The sequence below is a fragment of the Sparus aurata genome, chromosome 17, assembly GCF_900880675.1.
Source record: "Sparus aurata chromosome 17, fSpaAur1.1, whole genome shotgun sequence".
Taxonomy (NCBI): domain Eukaryota; kingdom Metazoa; phylum Chordata; class Actinopteri; order Spariformes; family Sparidae; genus Sparus; species Sparus aurata.
The window spans coordinates 37,227,396-37,246,801 of NC_044203.1; the positions used below are offsets into that span (position 1 = coordinate 37,227,396).

The 19,406-nt window shown below is 45.8% G+C and overlaps 2 protein-coding genes across 6 annotated transcripts in view; one reads left to right on the forward strand and one right to left on the reverse strand.

Moving 5' to 3' along the window:
- Positions 1 to 3,445, forward strand: part of pik3r4 (phosphoinositide-3-kinase, regulatory subunit 4) — a 26,172-nt gene extending 22,727 nt beyond the window's left edge. For 2 of the 3 annotated variants that reach the window (XM_030395248.1, XM_030395250.1), the window contains exons 17-21: positions 889 to 1,020; positions 1,161 to 1,261; positions 1,524 to 1,612; positions 1,805 to 1,925; positions 2,164 to 3,445. In XM_030395248.1, the coding sequence (XP_030251108.1) occupies positions 889 to 1,020; positions 1,161 to 1,261; positions 1,524 to 1,612; positions 1,805 to 1,925; positions 2,164 to 2,334 (614 nt within the window). In that variant the 3' untranslated portion in view covers positions 2,335 to 3,445. The remainder of the gene's footprint in view (positions 1 to 888; positions 1,021 to 1,160; positions 1,262 to 1,523; positions 1,613 to 1,804; positions 1,926 to 2,163) is intronic. The other variant, XM_030395249.1, reaches the window with a different exon arrangement.
- A 149-nt stretch (positions 3,446 to 3,594) lies between these two features.
- The window catches only part of col6a4a (collagen, type VI, alpha 4a), a 69,496-nt gene continuing 53,684 nt past the window's right edge, over positions 3,595 to 19,406 (reverse strand). For all 3 annotated transcript variants that reach the window (XM_030395245.1, XM_030395247.1, XM_030395246.1), the window contains 20 exons: positions 19,327 to 19,362; positions 19,120 to 19,182; positions 18,975 to 19,037; positions 14,515 to 14,577; positions 13,945 to 14,007; positions 13,769 to 13,819; positions 13,594 to 13,629; positions 12,863 to 12,925; positions 12,715 to 12,777; positions 12,147 to 12,182; positions 12,002 to 12,038; positions 11,907 to 11,918; positions 10,097 to 10,590; positions 8,991 to 9,078; positions 7,087 to 7,740; positions 6,764 to 6,857; positions 6,364 to 6,524; positions 5,752 to 5,922; positions 5,408 to 5,452; positions 3,595 to 5,101 (listed from right to left, as the gene is read on the reverse strand). In XM_030395245.1, coding sequence (XP_030251105.1) covers positions 4,926 to 5,101; positions 5,408 to 5,452; positions 5,752 to 5,922; positions 6,364 to 6,524; positions 6,764 to 6,857; positions 7,087 to 7,740; positions 8,991 to 9,078; positions 10,097 to 10,590; positions 11,907 to 11,918; positions 12,002 to 12,038; positions 12,147 to 12,182; positions 12,715 to 12,777; positions 12,863 to 12,925; positions 13,594 to 13,629; positions 13,769 to 13,819; positions 13,945 to 14,007; positions 14,515 to 14,577; positions 18,975 to 19,037; positions 19,120 to 19,182; positions 19,327 to 19,362 — 2,469 coding nt within the window. In that variant the 3' untranslated portion in view covers positions 3,595 to 4,925. The remainder of the gene's footprint in view (positions 5,102 to 5,407; positions 5,453 to 5,751; positions 5,923 to 6,363; positions 6,525 to 6,763; positions 6,858 to 7,086; positions 7,741 to 8,990; positions 9,079 to 10,096; positions 10,591 to 11,906; positions 11,919 to 12,001; positions 12,039 to 12,146; positions 12,183 to 12,714; positions 12,778 to 12,862; positions 12,926 to 13,593; positions 13,630 to 13,768; positions 13,820 to 13,944; positions 14,008 to 14,514; positions 14,578 to 18,974; positions 19,038 to 19,119; positions 19,183 to 19,326; positions 19,363 to 19,406) is intronic.

Consider the following 19,406-nt stretch of genomic DNA (forward strand, 5'->3'; position numbering starts at 1 on the left):
GTGTGATGAAACATGTTGCATTAATATTATTGTAATTTACGTTCATTTGACTTTAGTTACTTTACAGATTACTTGCTGCATCAGAGCCAAAGTAGTTTTTATTTATTTTAAATTCTTTATCATCAAGCAGGTAAAAAAGTAAATTAACTCTCAGATACTTTGAGACTTTTATTGGTAAACATTCAAACATTTGAATATTAATATAATTTACTCATCAGTTTTATCCTGAAGCCTCTTAATGATCCACAGACTCAAACGAGACGGTTGGTGAGAACATCTGCTTTCAAAATAGTTTGTATATTTATTCTGAGGGCCTGTTTCCGGGTCGGATCAGTCATAAAACTCTTGTACAGCTAAAACAAACTTTACTTTCTTTACTCTGATAAATATTGTAAATATTGTAAACACACTTTAATGTATAAAATTAGTGGGGTAACTTTAACACCCAGTGAGGAGAGTGAAGCGACGCTTTGATGGATGAAAGTCAGACACAGTTCATCGTTTCTACGTTTGAAACTTCTACTAATCCAGTTCAGAGCCGTGGTTCTGTCAAAGTTTCCTGTTTATCAATATTTATATTATTATTACCACCAGCTGACCCACATCAGTCTGTTCAGTCCAAACAGACTCACACTGACAGGTCGATCCACACGCTCAGCTCAGAAACATGAAGCCTCAATTATTGTTTTTAAATGTGACAGTGACTTCAGATCAGACGACGTTAGGACAGAAACACTCAGAATAAAGCCAATAAAAACTAAACAGATCATGTTTAAACTTTAAAATCTGATCTAGTGAAGAATAACATAATATTTATCACGATGTCTTTACTTGTGTTGTTGGTACTCGGCCTGTAGTTCACATCCCGTCTTTGTGTTTTCTCCACAGGTACGAGCAGCGGCACCATGGCATGCTGGGATATGCGGTTCCAGCTCCCCATCTCAAACCACTCCCACCCCGCCCGAGCACGAATCAGACGGCTGCTGATGCATCCGCTCTACCAATCATCTGTGATCGCAGGTGAGACGACGACAGCTGAATCACCTGTAATGTGTTCAGCATCACGTCGAAGCAACCGACCAATCGGGATCAAACTAACTGTGTGTGTGTGTGTGTGCGTGTGCGTGTGCGTGTGTGTGTGCGTGTGCGTGTGTGCGCAGCTGTCCAGGGCAATAATGAGGTGTCTATGTGGGACATGGAGACCGGGGACCGTAAATTCACCCTGTGGGCGAGCTCTGCACCGCCACTCTCTGAGATGCAGGTGAGTCCTGAACAGGTGTATCATCTCCTGTCACATTTAAAGGAACAGTTCACCCAAAACTGTAAACCCAGCTCTTCTCTCCTCCCTCTGTGAGGACGTGTTTAACAGAAGTTCACCTTAAAGTTACACCTGACTCTGACAAAGTGAAGCAGATCAAGTAGCTCCAAATTGTACTCTAAGAACTCGAGTAACTGTACTTAGTTACATTCCATCAGTGGGTCTAAGTGTGTGTGTGTGTGTGTGTGTGTGTGTGTGTGTGCAGCCGTCTCCTCACAGTGTTCATGGGATCTACTGCAGTCCTGCTGACGGGAACCCTCTGCTGCTGACGGCCGGTTCTGACATGAGGATCAGGTCCGAACACACACAACAACACACAGCCTGTGCACAGACACACACCCATCAGTGTGTTTCATTAGCTCGCTGTCATGGCGGCTCTTCCTGTTGAAGCTGCTGAATGTTCTCGATCGTCCTCTCAGGCTGACTGAGAGCGCTCGATCATGTGTTAAATCAAACTGACTGCTGATTGGTTGGTTGTGCGTTCAGGTTCTGGGACTTGGCCTATCCTGAGAGGTCGTACATCGTGGCGGGAGGAGCCAACGACTCGCTGCACTGCCCGTCTGTCCTGTACAGCAGGAAGATCATCGAGGGGACGGAGGTCGTACAGGTGGGAACGCACACGCACACACACACACACACACGCACACACACACACACACACACACACAGGTTTATCACTGTTATGAATGATGTTATTGTTGGTTTTCGCTCAGCAGCTCCAGATGTTTATTAAACATGAATTTGTCTCAGTGAAGTCGTGTTGATGTTTCAGTCAGCGTGTTTTTTTCCCATCATGCCTCTCTGTCCGTGTCCGTGAGGTTAAACACGCTGTGGTGTCTCTGCAGGAGATCCACAGTAAACAGAAGAGTGGCGTGGTGGAGGACTCGCCTCGCCGCGGCCCAGAATCCCTCCCTGTGGGTCACCATGACATCATCACTGACATCGCCACCTTTCAGACCACACAGGGCTTCATCGTCACCTCGTCCAGGGACGGCATCGTCAAGGTGTGGAAGTGAGGACGAGCTACGCACGCACGCACGCGCGCGCACACACACACACACACACACACACACACACACACACACACACACACACACACACACACACACACACACACACACACGTTTGTGTCCTGATGGTTTGACACAGGAAGTGAGCAGCCTCCTCTATATACTCACTACAGTCACATGACTTCCTGTTACCCAGCAGCCCCACAGGTGTCATCAGATCCTTAAAGGAACAGTTCATCCAAAACATGTAACTCCAGTCCTGCTCTCATTCAGCCTCCACCGTCCGAACAGATAACCTTTTCTCAGATAAATGTTGGATCTCGGAGCTTCAGAGACTTTGATGAAGAGTCCACACTGAGAGCGATAATGTTCTGTAAACAGCGCTGAGCAGGTTCTGCTCGCTCCAGCTGGGTCAGCAGCTCAGAAACATGTATATAAATGAAATGTTGCTGCTGTGTGTTGGACAGAGAAACAACACGAGTAAACTTTCAACTCATCATTTTATATTATGTTGTCGGGAAACGTCCCAGAAATCAAACTGACTGACGATCATGAGGTTCCAGCTGTGTTCTGATCAGTGTGGTGGACTGAGCAGTTCTGGTTCTGATGTGGACGTCCGTCTGACGGTTCTGTGCTGTTTGATGACTGGATTTACATTTTGTGGGTGAACTTTTCCTTTAATCTCCGGATGTGACGTGAAACGGGTTCCGTATTGGACTTTTCACTCAGAACATGATTTGCACTCAGTCTATATTTTCATATTTACAAAAACTCACATTTGTTCTTTTCTTTGGTTTCTCTGAGACCAAAAACACCCTGAAATTAAAAATGCACGATGTTCAAATGTAAATCAGTTTCATCATGTGTGTAAACTGAGTCAGCTGATGATGTCATCACGAGGACCTGATCCTGGACTTGATTTAGATTTTTTAAATTCTCATGTTTTCATCGTCCTGAATGTTCAAACACATTAACACACAAATACTGTTTTTCTTTCTTCATGTACATACGTTATTTTAAATCTGAGTAATATAAAGTTTGATTTGAAACTTGTACAAATTGTCAAATGTTCCAATCTGCAGATGTGTTCAATAAAATCTGTTTGATCAGAAACAAACCTCGACTCTCTTCGTGTTATTGATCAAATGAACAGTGAGAAATAAGTTGATGTGTTGAAGTTTCCAGCAGGTTTTTAATCTCTGAACGCTCTCACAGCACAAACTGTTCGTCTGCTTCACATCAACAAACTGAACAAGAACTCCAAAGTTTTCTTTAATTCTTTATTGTCGTTTGATTTTTACATGAAGCACCATCGGTTGGTTTGACGAACCACAGACTGATTTCCACGTCCACACAGACGGACGTGCTGAGACCCGGTTGCTCGGCCCAGAGACACGTTTCAGACCTTTTAAGGCTCAAAGTGAGACCGGAGCTGCTCGGAGACGTTCAGGAATGTGTTTACATCGTGGACAGAATCCAACATCAGGAGCCTCCGTGTGACGGCAGCAGCTCCGCTTCAGTTTGATCCTTTCACACGACTTTTAAAAAGAGCGTTCTGAGTCTCACTTTCAGAGTTTGGTCCGTCAGGTGACAGAAAAGACTCAGAGTTCAGATCTTCAGTTTCAAAGTTTATATCCAACAATTTAAAAAAATGACACACTGAAAAAATCTGTATTTTTTTACGACAATGTTATTGATTACTTTTGTCTTTATCGACAAAGAGCATAAAAAGAAAATATGATTAAACAAAAGGTAAAAATGAGGGTTGTTTGTGTGAAAAGTTACAGAAACTGTCGACACAGATTGTTTTCCTTCGTGTCACCTGAAGAATCGTGTGACGCTGCAGATAAAACGTCACCGCGTCGTCACTCCAGCATAAAATCAAACGTTGTTCATCTTCTTGACAGATTCAGGACCAAAACTGTAAAAGTGAGACTCAGATATTTTGACTTCTGGGTGTCGTGCAGCTGTGTCTGAGGGTCAAACCAGGTATCGGTGGATTCTGGAGCGGACGATCAGAACTTCAGAGAACTTCACTATCTTTGGAGAACAGAGAAAAAAACTCCTACATTTAAGATGGATCTCTCCCTGAAACCTTCAGGCTGTCGCTGTTTGCTGAATGTGAGTCACATAAAAAAAAAAAAAAAGCTCTTCTACATAAACACACTTCAACGTTCTGATGTGAATCCTTCAAACATTCATTCGGCTCCACAGTCGCACCTGATATGAACCTGAAGGTGTTGAACAGCTTCTCTGCTCTCGAGTTTGATCCACGTCCAGCAGGTCAGAGTTTTTATTGTGAAATGTTGGAGGTTTGTTTAAAAAGGGACTCGCAGAACGAAGGCACAACAAAGAAACTAAACACGCATGTTCAAGAAAGAAACAAAATGTCTTTAACCAGCAGCAGAGTTCTGGAACGTTCCAGTTTCCCTGAAGCCGTTTTAGTAAAAACCTGTGAACAACTGAACCGCTCCAGAACGACTCGGCTGTCGGTGAAGGATTTAAAATGCTCAGAAATCTTGTATTGTTCCTTGAAGACGCGTGTTCCTGAAGGTTCTGCTGATAGTGTTCGGTGTACAGCGGTGATTCTCTCCTCCTCATCGACTCTTGGTCACACACAGGTGCTCACACTCTTCCTGCGTTGTGAAGCGGTTTTCGTTGCCGTCGCAGCCGCCGTACCAGAAGCGAGAGCATTCGTTCTGTTTGGTGTCATAGAACCAGACCATGGTGTAGTTCTGGCAGCCGCCCTGGTCCTGTTGGAGGAAGCAGGCGTCTGGAAGGAGACGGGACACACAGAACATCGTTTTATACTGACTGTCACTCAGTTACTGACGATTTCCAGCTGATTAAAGGAACGTTTGACCGTCTCCAACCAGCCGTGTCACAACAACACGTCTTTAAAGGTGCAATAAGTCGACTGATGTGTTTTTTATCTGCAGCTGCTTTAAAGTTTCTGCACGTTGACATCAACACATTAAAGATGCTCAGCAGGAGCGTCACAGTACTGTGTGTGTGTGTGTGTGTGTGTGTGTGTGTGTGTGTGTGTGTGTGTGAGCGATCAGGTCGCTGTGGGTTTTACCTCTGGAGAAGCTGGCGAGCTCCGGCCTCGGCAGGATGTTCTGATCTGTGAGAGACGACAGAGTCAGACTGAAGCAGCATCACCAGACTGTGTTCATGCTGAGCTGCTGTTTGTGCTTTAAAACACACTTTTAAAACAGAATCCAGCATCGTTTGGTTCATTTCATTTAGTTGACATCATCACTGAGGATGTGATGAAGACAGACAGACAGACAGACGAACATAAAAAGTTAGAAGTGGACATAAACAGAGTTAATCAGAGCCTCAGTGTGACAGACAGATGAACACTGGTGAGAGACTCGGCTGGTTTGTGGTCAGTACAGTACATGTGCAGTCAGGACTTACTGTGGCTGCCACAGGTCCGGAAACATTCATTCTCTGTGTTAAAGCGGTTGGTGTTACCGCCGCAACCACCGTACCAGAAGGGAGAGCATGCACCGATGTCTTTGTCAAAGAACCACGCTTGGACATAGTCGGCACACTGGATACCAGCGTCAGCCTCCAGCTGACACTGGGCTGAAAGCAGAACACACACATTTACTACAAACACTGACGAGCGTCCTGCGGGGCGGCGGCTCCTCAGCTTCAGCTCGCACGGCATCGTCTGCTCGTGACGTCAATCAAAATCTTTACAGATATTCTGTTTGAATTTGAGGCCGCTGAGCGCCGCTGCTCCGCGAGGACACGTGCAGCCTGATGAGACACAACTGGAACTACATGAAGACGTATGAAGACAAACAGATCCAAGCTCACCAGAGTGTGTGTGTGTCCGGAGAGTGTTAATGAAATAAAAAGGTGACACACAACATAAAACAGACAGAAGCATGCGTTCAGCTGACACTCAGAGAGACGACGAGCTGCAGGACTCCACCAGAGGACGACGGCTGCTGTGTGAACAGGGTGTGTGTGTGTGTGTGTGTGTGTGTGTGTGTGTGTGTGTGTGTGTGTGTGGTCTACCGTCGAATTTTGTTCCCGAGACAAACTTCTGTCCGTCTCCTCTGGTCAGCGTCTCGATGATGTCCAGCTGGCCGGTCTGAGTCTGTCCTCCCGTGTGCTCCCTAAAATCCTCCACCACCTCGTCCCCGTACTCCACATCCACCAGCACCACCGGGCCCTGACTGGACACACAGCAGCCAGAACCCACTGATTCACCATCACTCATATTATAATCACATTAGTCACAGTCCTGTCTGCTCAGCTGTTCTGTCCTCAGAGCAGCGACTCATAATAAATCCATGATTATCTCTCTGCTTATTAAAATGTTAGAAACTGCAGTAACATTCCTGCCAGTCTCGGTGGCCTCAGAGATTCATGCGCTCCTCTGTTCAGCTCTACTCCTGCAGGCAGTGTGAGTTACCCATTAACAATAACCGGTCCTTGTCCTCCATCTTGGTTCTTCAGCTGGTCACAGGTCCGTTTCAAGGAAGGAGGAGGATACGAGTTCATTCCCTCTGAAATGAAACCAGCACAGAAACATCAGAGATCTGAACTCAGTCAGAACTACACAGAGAAACTACTTCATTACTAAAGAAGCCGTCCTGGTGTTCAGGCGGATCTGATCTGGGATCAGTTGTATCTGTACTTATCAAGCGTTAAAGGTTCAGTCGTTCCTTCTGAAGAGCAGTGAAGCTGCAGTCTGATCTGATCTAAAGTCTGTGACGTGTCTCAGTCAGTTCTTACTGTTGAGGGTGGAGAGGAAGACCCTGAAGAAGCGCTGGGCGTAGCCCTGCTCCTCGGCCTTCAGTCCGCTGAGGTGGATCAGGTGCTGGTCCACAGGCAGGCTGGCCAGCTCCTCCACCTGTGTCCTGTTGAAGCGCTCGCCGACCGTCACCACAAACATGGCCACCCCCTCACACTTGAGCTTCTGGGAGAAGTAGTGCAGCCGGGCTCGGTCCTCGTAAGCCGTCTGGGTGCCCACCACCGTCAGCACCGCCTTCCTCCTCCGGGGCAGGCTGGCCTTCATCAGCACCTCCTTCAGGGTGAACTCCAGCGTGTGTCCCAGCGCCGAGGAGCCGCCCTGCTGCCTCATGTTCTGGAGCAGGTGGGTCCTCATCAGGTCGTGGTTCTGGTAGGTCTGCAGGCCAAACTCTGGCTTTGTGACCTGGGTTCCGCTCTGCTGGACTACAGCCACCCGGGCCTGGTTCCCGGCCCTGCGGGGCTGCGAGCTCACAGCCAGCTGTTCCACCACAGAGCCCAACAGCTGCTGGGCGCCCACATACTCATCAGCCTTCACCTCCCTGGAGCTGTCCACCACCAAGACCAGGTCCAAGTCCACCTGCTGAGGCCGCACCAGCTCCTGGATGAAGGAGCACTCCTCCAGACGTGTGCAGGGATCTGAAGAAACAAGAAACAGAACCTGTGGTCAGTCTGACAGTGACCCAACAAACACTCCTCACTGTTCATCACACACAACAACACTGATGATGACCTCACAGATCGGACCGGCACCTTCTACATCAGTGTGATAAAGGCTGAATAACACTGAATGTTATCGATCCTGTCTCCTTTTATTTCACACTTCTATCAGACGCTCAGATGTTGTTAAAGCTCTGAGTTGTGCATGAGACGTGAGCTGGTTTGTGGCTGAAGCTTTCCAGTAAACGATCTCTGTGAGCTGAAGATGAACAGAACTGATCAGCTGATAACTAGTCTGTGTAAGAGCGGCACAGATGTTCCATTTGATGTTCCAGCTGTGATCACATTTTCTCCTTTCTCCTAAAAAGACAACCTGTGTGGCTCTACAGACGCGACATCAGCGTGTTTGTTGTTGTTCTTCTGTTTTTATTGGCTGCTCACACCTCCACCTGCTGTGTGGAGAGGATGCCCTTGTTATGCCGACAAAAATAACTTTGTATCATCAGCTCCAGTTTTATTATCTGATGATGACAATAATGTACATTTTAGGCTGATAATTTAACAAACATCATGCATCCCAGCTGTCAAAAGCACGAGTAAGTGTGTGTTTGTGTTTGAGATGTGTGTCTGTACTGAAATGGATCCGAGACACAGACGGAACGTTTCACTAGTTTCTTAGTCTGCTGCTTTTTGTCGTCCAGAGTCGAGTCACAGTCACGTCAATCAGCTGTTTCACGCAGCTTTACCTTCTGATTCTGAGTGATTTCTGTCAACACTCTGATTAATAAATATCAAGAAATAATCCTCAGTGTTTTAGTTGTGTTAACAGCTGATCTCTGGTCATGTCAACCTGTCCGGACAATCCTGATGAGTCTGATTATGACGTCATGTCTTAATAGAGAGTAAAACATGATGATGTAATCGATCAGCTGATATTACATAAACAGACTGAAGGTGTGTGTGTGTGTGTGTGTGTGTGTGGAGGAACGTCAGCACGACGTCACTTCTAACAAACATTGTTGAGTTTTTGTACAAACACCTGACTCATCAGAATATTATGACAGATCATCATCACATTTATATTCTGTGGTGTTCATTGGAGTGAATAGATTCATGACTTTGGACTTTTGTCAGCACGAGTTACAAAACAATCCAAGCCTAAAATAAAGAGAAATATTACGTCCTGATCAAACACAGAAAACAACCCAGGAAGCATGTTCAGCGCTCACCGTAACAGACGGCACAGTTCTTCACCTTCCTCAGCTCAGACGCGTCTCTGCTCAGAACCACGAAGATGGATTTTCCCGAGTCGTCGGTCTGAGAAGAAACATGTCGTTAATCACAGATCTGAGAACTGTGAGTGAGCCACAAGATTAAAGAAAACTACAAACAGATCTCATTAATCTCCGTCTGTCTCCTAATGAAACTACGGTGACGTGTCACAGCTTCAGCGTCTCTTCAGGCACAGCTGCAGTTTCAGAATGCTGCAGACACTTCTCTGGCAGCAGGAGTGAAAGTTGTCTTAACCAAAAAGGGAGACGACGTGCAAAGGGAGCTGGAATGAAGTCATGCGTCTCAGAGCCAAACAACAAGTTCATTGTGTCCGCTGGCTGGATGAGAAAACACTGCGATTGTTTGAGGAATCTTGCTGGAAATAAATGATGAAGATGGCAGCAGTCACACGGTGTCAGAGGGTTCAAGCACGCGCTGAGTTTATTACTCTGAACTCTTTGAATCAAACGGAGATGAAGTTTGGAGGTACGGCACGTTTGGCTCAGATCCTGTTTATCCTCCTCTGCTCAGCTGGAACCTGAGATAACACTTAATCCTCCTCATAAAAACATTTCTTTATCCAATATCTTTTCATAGGCTTTGTCATGGCCTTGCAGGCAACTTCCTTATGTTCACTTCATGCATTGCATAGCCTAAATGACTTTTCAATGGGCTGCCCTGTCACTCAACAGCCAATCACCGTTGTCACCGTTGTCACCGCTTCTAATGACGTCATCCATAGCAACAGAGAGTTACTTCTAGTTTAGGAGTTCACCGTTTTCATAACTAAAAGTAGGTCTCAGCAGCTTTGTGAATTACTTTTAAGAAACGACTCCTACATAAAAACTTTTAGTCTGATTTAGGAGTCCTCCTAACGTTAAGATAAAAGTCTTTGTGAATACGAGCCCTGATCTACTGACGACATCTCGCTCGTCGTCCTCTCAGTTTGAAGCGTTGATCGCTGTGACTCGACTCTTTGAAGAACTGAAGTGATGTTTCTGGTTTAGATTCTACTCAACAACTAAACATGCCTCCAGTTGATGAACTGGCGGATCGGACCTACCTCCATCGCTTGACTAATGGTGGGCGCGTTCTTCAGAGCGATGACTACAGGGACGATGTTGAGGCCTCGGTACTCCATCATGGCGGTGACGATGTCATTAACGTCCTGTGAAGGCCCGTTGGACAGGAAGACGGCCACCTTCCTCATCATCAGCCCCGATCGGACTCGCTTGAAGACGTTCTGACCCACGAAGCGCATGGCGGCCCCCAGCTGGCGTCGGTTGGCCGTCCTCTCCAGGGCGATGTTCTTCACGAGGTCGATCAGCTGATTCTTGCGGCGGTAGTCCTGGAAGCGGATCAGATACTTGGTGTAGCTGCTGTATCCCACCACAGCGACGCGAGCGCCCGTCGGACAGTTGCTCTCAGTGATGGCGACGTCCTCCAACAGGGAGAGGAGGGCGGAGCGCTGCCTCTCAAAGGCCACCGGCGTCACGTCCTCGGACATGTCCAGACCGAACACCAGCTCGGTGGGGAAGGCCGGACACTCTGAACGACCTGAAAACCAACGAAGAAGAGTTCATGTGAGAAGAAAGAAGCAGACCTGTCATCAACAAGGGACCAGATCAGATTTCTGTGTCCAGACATCAAGGGTTGCTATGGTAACGACATCAGCATCAGTAACTCAGTTCTCTGGTGACGGGTTTCCCAACACCAGTATGAGCTGCCAGAACATCTGGACGCAGACGCAGCTGCAAAAAAATGGTTTGGATCCAATTTATAATATTCGCATTCACGTGTTTTTTTCTTTTCGTGCTGTTCAGACTTTGTTAAATCAATCTAGATATGTCAAAATTTGTATTTAGAGACGCCGACTGAGCAGAACTTCAGAGAGCCGGGTCACACCAGTTAATGAAGAGAAAATAACTGATTTTATTAATGAAGTACAGACACATCAGTCTTTAAGGTCTCTGGAGCTTTAGTGTTTACAGACAGAGAGACAACACCAGTTTATGATTCTGGTAGAAGAATAAACACTCTGGCCTGTTTGTGTTTCTTTAAACGATCCACACTGATGGATGAGTGTCGAGTGGCTTCAGTCAGAGAGACACGATGACTCAACTGTGTAGAGTCAACACTGTGAAGATAGTTTGGACTCAACATGTCAGTGATGGAGCTCTCCTGTCAGCTGTGTTGCACCATCCGGTTTCACATGACTGTTCTCTGCAGGAGTAACAGTCGCTCCTCAAACAAAGTCCAGACACTTTTGTTGCGACAGTATAACAACATTTTTGTGTCTGCAAAAATCTGTTCTGGCTAATTAGCAATCAGTCTACACAACCACCAGGTTGCCTGTGTAGACTGGTTGTCAGTTTGCCTGAACACACGTTGAAGAGAGGCGTCTTGCCCGAAACGTCCGTGTGGCAAAATCACAGACTGGCAGGCTGGATGTTTTCTCTGCAGGCTGTGTGGACTCGGCCCAACTCTGTTTATCTTTAACCACATGTCACACTGCTACCTCTCAGCTCCGGGTCTGGCTGATTCTGGAGATAACCAGAGAGAAGCCAACGAGCCCACGGCTGAAGTCGGGTAAGCCCACTGTGGAAAGCACTTCTGTTGATTATCGGTTCACAAACAGACGGACAGAGACAGACAGATAAAGACCTGGCTGAGTTGTGTCTCCTGTATAAAAATATATAAACTGTAGGAGAACATGAAGTCACTGCTGAGCTTCGTCCAGCATCAACAAGCGCTGATGCCAAACAAACTGAAGAGGTTGAAACGAAGGTTGTGCTCGCTGATGATGTCACTGTACAGCAGGCTCAGTACTGTACTCACCGTGATGATGACATCATTAACACGGAGATACGTACCGATGGAACAAGCTGGTGGAGGAAAGAGAACATCATTAGAGTTGAGCTGCAGTTATGGATACAGAGAGAAAGCCTGAGACGTTTCAGACACTCACCACAGTTGTCTCTGATGTAGGTGATCAGCTGACACTCCTACAACAACAGAACAAATAACACTCACATATATATCTTCAACACTGAGAAAAGGTTTAATATTTCCCTCCATGTTGGCAGGAGAAGGGAATTTTAAGGTGGACTTACAGTCATGCTTTTGACTCCAGGAGGACCTCTGGGACCCTGAGAGGAAGAGGAGGAGGAAGAGGAAGAGGAGGAAGAGGAAGAGGAAGAGGAAGAGGAGGAGGAAGAGGAAGAGGAGGAGGAAGAGGAAGAGGAGGAGGAAGAGGAGGAGGAGGAGGAAGAGGAAGAGGAAGAGGAGGAGGAGGAAGAGGAAGAGGAAGAGGAGGAGGAAGAGGAAGAGGAAGAGGAGGAGGAAGAGGAAGAGGAAGAGAAGAAGTATTATTATTCATCATTCAGACATCATCAGCTAATTCTATGTTTCCAGTCCACACATCCTCCAGAGGAGACGCCATCTAACACCAGTGCTGTGGATGAAACTCTCTCTGTGACTCAGACGAGGTGTTTTAATGTTTTCTTCACGTTGTGTTTCGTCTCGTTCTCACACTTCCTTCCTCTCTCCTCCACTTTACAATAAAAGTGCAGTGGACTGTCACAGTTAAGGATGGTATGAAGACTCAGAGTGGTCTGGCTTGTTAAGGATGATGATGATGATGATGATGATGATGATGATGATGATGACGACGACACTCACCTTGTGTCCAGCATATCCTGGATCTCCTCCCACGCCTGATTCTCCGGGCCTGCCTGAGCCTCCCTGAATGATTCAGATCAGAAACAAAAGTCAGCGATGGAGCAAAACTCAGAGAGAAATCTGACACCAGAGTTCTGTGAACACTCACAGCTCGACCTCGGTTCCCTTTAGGTCCTGGACCTCCTTTTGGTCCCTGCAGGCCGTCCTCACCCTGAACACAACACACACACACACACACACACACACACACACACACACACACACACACACACACACACACACTCCCATGTGTTTGGATTTCAGCCTGCTGCTTCCTGTTTCTCATATTTACACTCTCTTATCTTTTAATATCCAAACATTGTTCCTATCAACAGTCACTTTATCCCTCAGTGTTTCTGCGACTCATGAATCAGTGAAAGTATTAATAAAAATATGTTGTTTAGTACGGCTGCTCCTCTCTCAGGGCCTCCAGAACTATTTGGACCAACGCCAGCATACACAACATAAATTCAGCATGTCACTGATAATTCCTCGTACTGATGCAGCTCCTGGACCTTAAACAAGATTCTGTGAGGACGTGAATGAGGAGCTGCGTTCACACAGATAACATGTCTCTAACCTGACTGAAGTCATCCTGATCATTCTGTAGCTGAGCTGTTCAGGCACCGCTTCTATAAAGTGACAGTTTTCTGGATGAAGTCTGGTTTAGATTTCTTTGCTCATCAGTGAATTCACATGTAACAGTTTGTAGAACATGAGCTGTGGTTCAGCACACAATTCTTGCAAATTTGTGATGTTTGGAGTCTGAACCGACTCAGACTGGGTCACCGGTCAGATAAATGTGGGTCTGACGATGTTCTCTGTTTAAGGTGTACTCACCAGTAGACCAGGGTGACCAGGGAAACCAAGATTCCCCTGTAACAAGACGAAGACGAGAATTCATATTTCTAATTAAATAAACTTGAACTGTATTCAGTACAGTGACAGAACAGTCGGAGATGTCAGGATCAGATGAGAAGAAACTAAGAGTCAGTTTGTCTGACGTCTCCTCTACCTTGGCACCATCAGATCCTGGAGGTCCGTAACCGTCTCGGCCATCCTCACCCTGAAACACAGCGCACACACACACACACACACACACACACACACACACACACACACACACACACACGTAAGATACCTCATTACATATTAAACAGTAATAACACACAGCTTGTTTCAGCTCCTTACCGGCATTCCTCGGGGTCCCAGTGATCCTGGAACTCCTTTATCACCTGGATCTCCTGGTTGGCCCTTCAACAACAACAACAGTTGTTTTCATTCACTGTCATGCAGAACATTTGACACTACACTTTATCAAAAAAAAAATTAAAAAATCACAACAAGAGAATGATTATGATCATCACTGAATCACTCATCATCTGTCGGACCAACGGTTCAAAACACGAAGATGTTCAGTTTGAAAGATGTGAAGCAGATAAATAAACTAAATAATCTCAGCTTGATGCATCTTTTGATGATCCTCTAATCAATATTTCAGCTTCATCATTGTAAAACTACACCATATAACTGTTTGTACTTCTATAAACTTGATAATATTATCTGCAACATCTCAAATTACCTGTGAACAGAACAGCAGAGGAAGAAAACTTTAAGCAGCTGGAGACTTTAAATGTTCATATTAACGACATCACTCATGTTTGATTCTCTATCTGACAAACAACCGTCATCAACTTCCTGTGAACCTGATCAGATTGTGTCTCGTGTTGTGAGGCGATGAGATGAAACGACGTCACACACCTTCTGTCCGTTGGCTCCGCGGCGTCCGGCTGCTCCCGGGCTTCCGTCTGGTCCTGGTCCACCCTGCAGGAACACCAACAGAGTCAGAGCAGGAAGAGGTGACAGCTCTGTAACGTACGAGTGTCCGTGAACGCATCACTTAATAAACTGGTTTGAAAAAGGACACGGTGACTGTCGGAGCCACTTTCAGCTTCATGTTTGTGTTAAAATGATTAAAAAAAGTTATGAAACACAAGTAAAACTGTTGTGAACTGCTTCACAACAGTTCAGTTTTCTTTTATGATGAAGATTTTAGTTACAGAACCTGAACAGACTCTGGATCAGTAACACTGGTGAACCCGTCCTCCTCGTGGCTGCTGCAGATTATTCAAATCAGAAGAAGCTGACAGCTGATTTAAAGCTCCGGGTGCCGTTTCACTGAGTGATAAATCTGAACTGTGTACTGATCTATAAACTTCACATTTATTGGAGGCAATTATCATCAAAAACATCCACCAGGAGCAGCTGCTGCTCTCTGGGTGTTTACGAGGAGCCGATATTAAATCATTTCTTCTCTAATGAAGCTTTGAAGAAGAAGAAATCTCTAAAGGTGAATAAATATTAACTGTGGTGGATGAAATCTATCAAACGAGCTCATTAATCATCCAGAGTTCATTATTGTCTGACGGCAGACTGTAAAACAGTTGGAGTTCTGGAAGCTCTCTGAACAAACTGGACTCATCACAAACTGATTTAATCTCAGCGTGTTCTCACAAATAAAACTGTGGAGTCTGAAACCGCTTCACTGCAAACATCAGTGGACCAGAACAGAACAGAACAGCAGCGCTGATCCAACAGCAGATCAGAGCTGAAGAGAAACAACAAGCAGAAGTCTCTTTAAAGAAGGAAACAGAAAGTTGACCGTTGGCACAAAACTGAATATGGAAATGTTTCTTCCCAGCTGGACCAGAACCCGTCTGATAACTGGTACCGGTCATTTACTGTCAATGAAGCATTTCTTCACTGAGAGAGCTCAAAGATGTTTGTTCAGTCCGTCGCTTCAAAGCAGAAACATCCAGCACAGCAACAACCACCGAGCCGGATTACACGAAGCCTTCAGATCTTAAAGGGACAGTTCACCCAAAAACCAAGTCCTCTCCTCCTCCTGATGATATAAAGTCCTCCTCTCCTCCTCCTGATGATATAAAGTCCTCCTCTCCTCCTCTCCTCCTCCTGATGATATAAAGTCCTCCTCTCCTCCTCCTGATGATATAAAGTCCTCCTCTCCTCCTCCTGATGATATAAAGTCCTCCTCTCCTCCTCCTGAGGATATAAAGTACCTCCTCTCCTCCTGATGATATAAAGTCCTCCTCTCCTCCTCCTGATGATATAAAGTCCTCCTCTCCTCCTCCTGATGATATAAAGTCCTCCTCTCCTCCTCCTGATGATATAAAGTCCTCCTCTCCTCCTCCTGATGATATAAGTCCTCCTCTCCTCCTCCTGATGATATAAAGTCCTCCTCTCCTCCTCCTGATGATATAAAGTCCTCCTCTCCTCCTCCCTGATGATATAAAGTCCTCCTCTCCTCCTGATGATATAAAGTCCTCCTCTCCTCCTCCTGATGATATAAAGTCCTCCTCTCCTCCTCCTGATGATATAAAGTCCTCCTCTCCTCCTCCTGATGATATAAAGTCCTCCTCTCCTCCTCCTGATGATATAAAGTCCTCCTCTCCTCCTCCTGATGATATAAAGTCCTCCTCTCCTCCTCCTGATGATATAAAGTCCTCCTCTCTTCCTGATGATATAAAGTCCTCCTCTCCTCCTCCTGATGATATAAAGTCCTCCTCTCTTCCTGATGATATAAAGTCCTCCTCTCTTCCTGATGATATAAAGTCCTCCTCTCCTCCTCCTGATGATATAAAGTCCTCCTCTCCTCCTGATGATATAAAGTCCTCCTCTCCTCCTCCTGATGATATAAAGTCCTCCTCTCCTCCTCCTGAGGATATAAAGTCCTCTTCTCCTCCTGACGATATAAAGTCCTCCTCTCCTCCTCCTGATGATATAAAGTCCTCCTCTCCTCCTCCTGATGATATAAAGTCCTCCTCTCCTCCTGATGATATAAAGTCCTCTTCTCCTCCTGACGATATAAACTCCTCCTCTCCTCCTCCTGATGATATAAAGTCCTCCTCTCCTCCTCCTGATGATATAAAGTCCTCCTCTCCTCCTGATGATATAAAGTCCTCCTCTCCTCCTGATGATATAAAGTCCTCCTCTCCTCCTGATGATATAAAGTCCTCCTCTCCTATAATCATCCTCCTCCTCCTGATGATATAAAGTCCTCCTCTCCTCCTCCTCCTGATGATATAAAGTCCTCCTCTCCTCCTGAGGATATAAAGTCCTCCTCTCCTCCTCCTGAGGATATAAAGTCCTCCTCTCCTCCTCCTGATGATATAAACTCCTCCTCTCCTCCTCCTGATGATATAAAGTCCTCCTCTCCTCCTGATGATATAAAGTCCTCCTCTCCTCCTGATGATATAAAGTCCTCCTCTCCTCCTCCTGATGATATAAAGTCCTCCTCTCCTCCTCCTGATGATATAAAGTCCTCCTCTCCTCCTCCTGATGATTTAAGTCCTCCTCTCCTCCTGATGATATAAAGTCCTCCTCTCCTCCTCCTGATGATATAAAGTCCTCCTCTCCTCCTCCTGATGATATAGTCCTCCTCTCCTCGTGATGATATAAAGTCAGGTGAAGTGTGGTGGTCCACAGAACAGTTCTGGAGCTTCACAGTAAAACAGAGTTGCAGCGTTCTGCTGAACAACTGAAGCAGCTGAGACTTGATTTAAACATCAGAAGTCTCCATCAGCTCGTCTGCTGTGATCTCAGTCTGCAGGAGAGAACACATCACTAACTGATCTCAGACCAGATTTACAGGACGTGAGGTCGAGTTCATGATTTCAAAAAAGGTAGAACATAACGTGAGCACAGATTCTCTCCGCTCACGTCGCTCACGTCCACTGATTTAAAGTCATTTGGATGCGACAGGTTCAACACTGGGATAAATCACCAGAATATTGTTTGCTCAGTGAAACATCTTCATACTGAGGCTGCAATAAATATCGTTCTGGATTAATTCAACGTTTGTCATGCAGGCTCTTAAATACAGCTCATTCAAGGCGGGTCAGATCTGTAAAAGCACAGCACTACAAATATTCTCAACAACATCGAACAATAACCGAGGGAGCGTGAACGACTTCCTGCCTCCTAACTGGAACCAGAGACCAGATGAGCTCCAGGACGACTCTGACATCATCTGTCAGAGTCGTCAGGATTTGTGACTCGCAGTGATTAAAGTGTCAGATACGACAACTGCAAAATGAATTAACACTTCCTGCACTTATTAAATACAGACTTCAAGATAACGATGTTGTTGTAGAACATTTAGACCACTGAGAGCCTCATGAGAGACAGACAGTAAGAAACAACAGCCTGAACTCCTCAGTCTCAAACTTTCCATCAGATCAAACAACCCGTCTGCAGGAGCACCGTCCACATACTTCTGGCCAAACAGCATCCAACAAGATAACTGGTACGATGAGATGAGAGGAGGCGTCCTGCTGGTCCTCAGGAGTCCACACATCAGAACTATGCGTCAATATTTACTGAAGTTTTCAGATGAAGGGCTCGACGTCTGTTCATTTTCATATCTGAGATATAACTCAGTTCTGTCTTTGTAAACATTTAATACTGCATGTTGTAAATGTTTCACATGAAGCTGCACAAACAGGAAATATCAGTAGAACTTGAACTTTGTGGACATGTTGGATTTAAAATGATAATTACGGAGAATCTGTGATGTTTCATTTCAGACATGAACAACGTCATTTGGTTTTAATTACACAGGAACAGGGACAAAGTTCTGAGGAGGCTAAAACATTATGTTGATTTCTATTTCCTTCAATGAATTTCTTTCAAAAGCCGAGTTAATATTCATTCTTCATCATGTACACGGCTGCTGAAGTGTTCACAAGTTCCGCTTGTTTGCTTCAGAATGCTGACACAACACTTCCCACTTCACTACACAAACAAACAGTTTTACATTAACAAACCTTTATCTTCTCATCATCCTCTGAATCGTGTCGTTGTTCTTTAGTTGACAGTCAGACGGTTCAAAACAACATTTCTTTAAAAGCTGAGTGAGAATGTAAATCCATCTTTACAGAGAGGATGTTCCTGTTTTACTGACTCTACAGAAGATAAGAATAGATTTTATTCATCCTGAAGAAAATTATTTTGCCAGAGAATGATCCAAAAGTCACAACCAGTGGTTCCGGGCTCGGGTCCCACAGTGGACCCAGTTTCTTTGATTGTCTGATTGTCGTCTGTGTCTCTCTACGACACACATTAACAACATGTATGGACCGTGTGTCCTCCTGCCAGCTGCTCTGAGCTCAGCGGAGGTGCTGTATCATAAATGTACTGACCTGAGGTCCAGGGAGTCCAGGGATCCCTCTCGGTCCTGGTTGGCCTCTGACCCCTCTGGCACCCTGCAGGGACAACGTGGATTCTATGACTCTGGTGACGATATCACAGAATGATTACCACAAAGTGTCTGATCTGATCGCTCACCTGTGGACCTGAAGCACCTGGGGTGCCCGAGAGTCCTGGAGCTCCTGGCTCTCCAGGTGGACCCTGCAGGAACACACACACAGAGACACACACACACACACACAACACACACACACAGAGACACACACACACACAGTCTCAGCAGGCTGTCTGAGTGATGACTGGGGTATAAAGCAGGACTAACGAGCAGCAGAGCTCCTCTCCTACCTTCTCACCGAGCGATCCTCTTCTTCCATCCGGTCCCTGAAAGCAAACAAACACTTAATGATTCATGCGTTCGTCAGTGT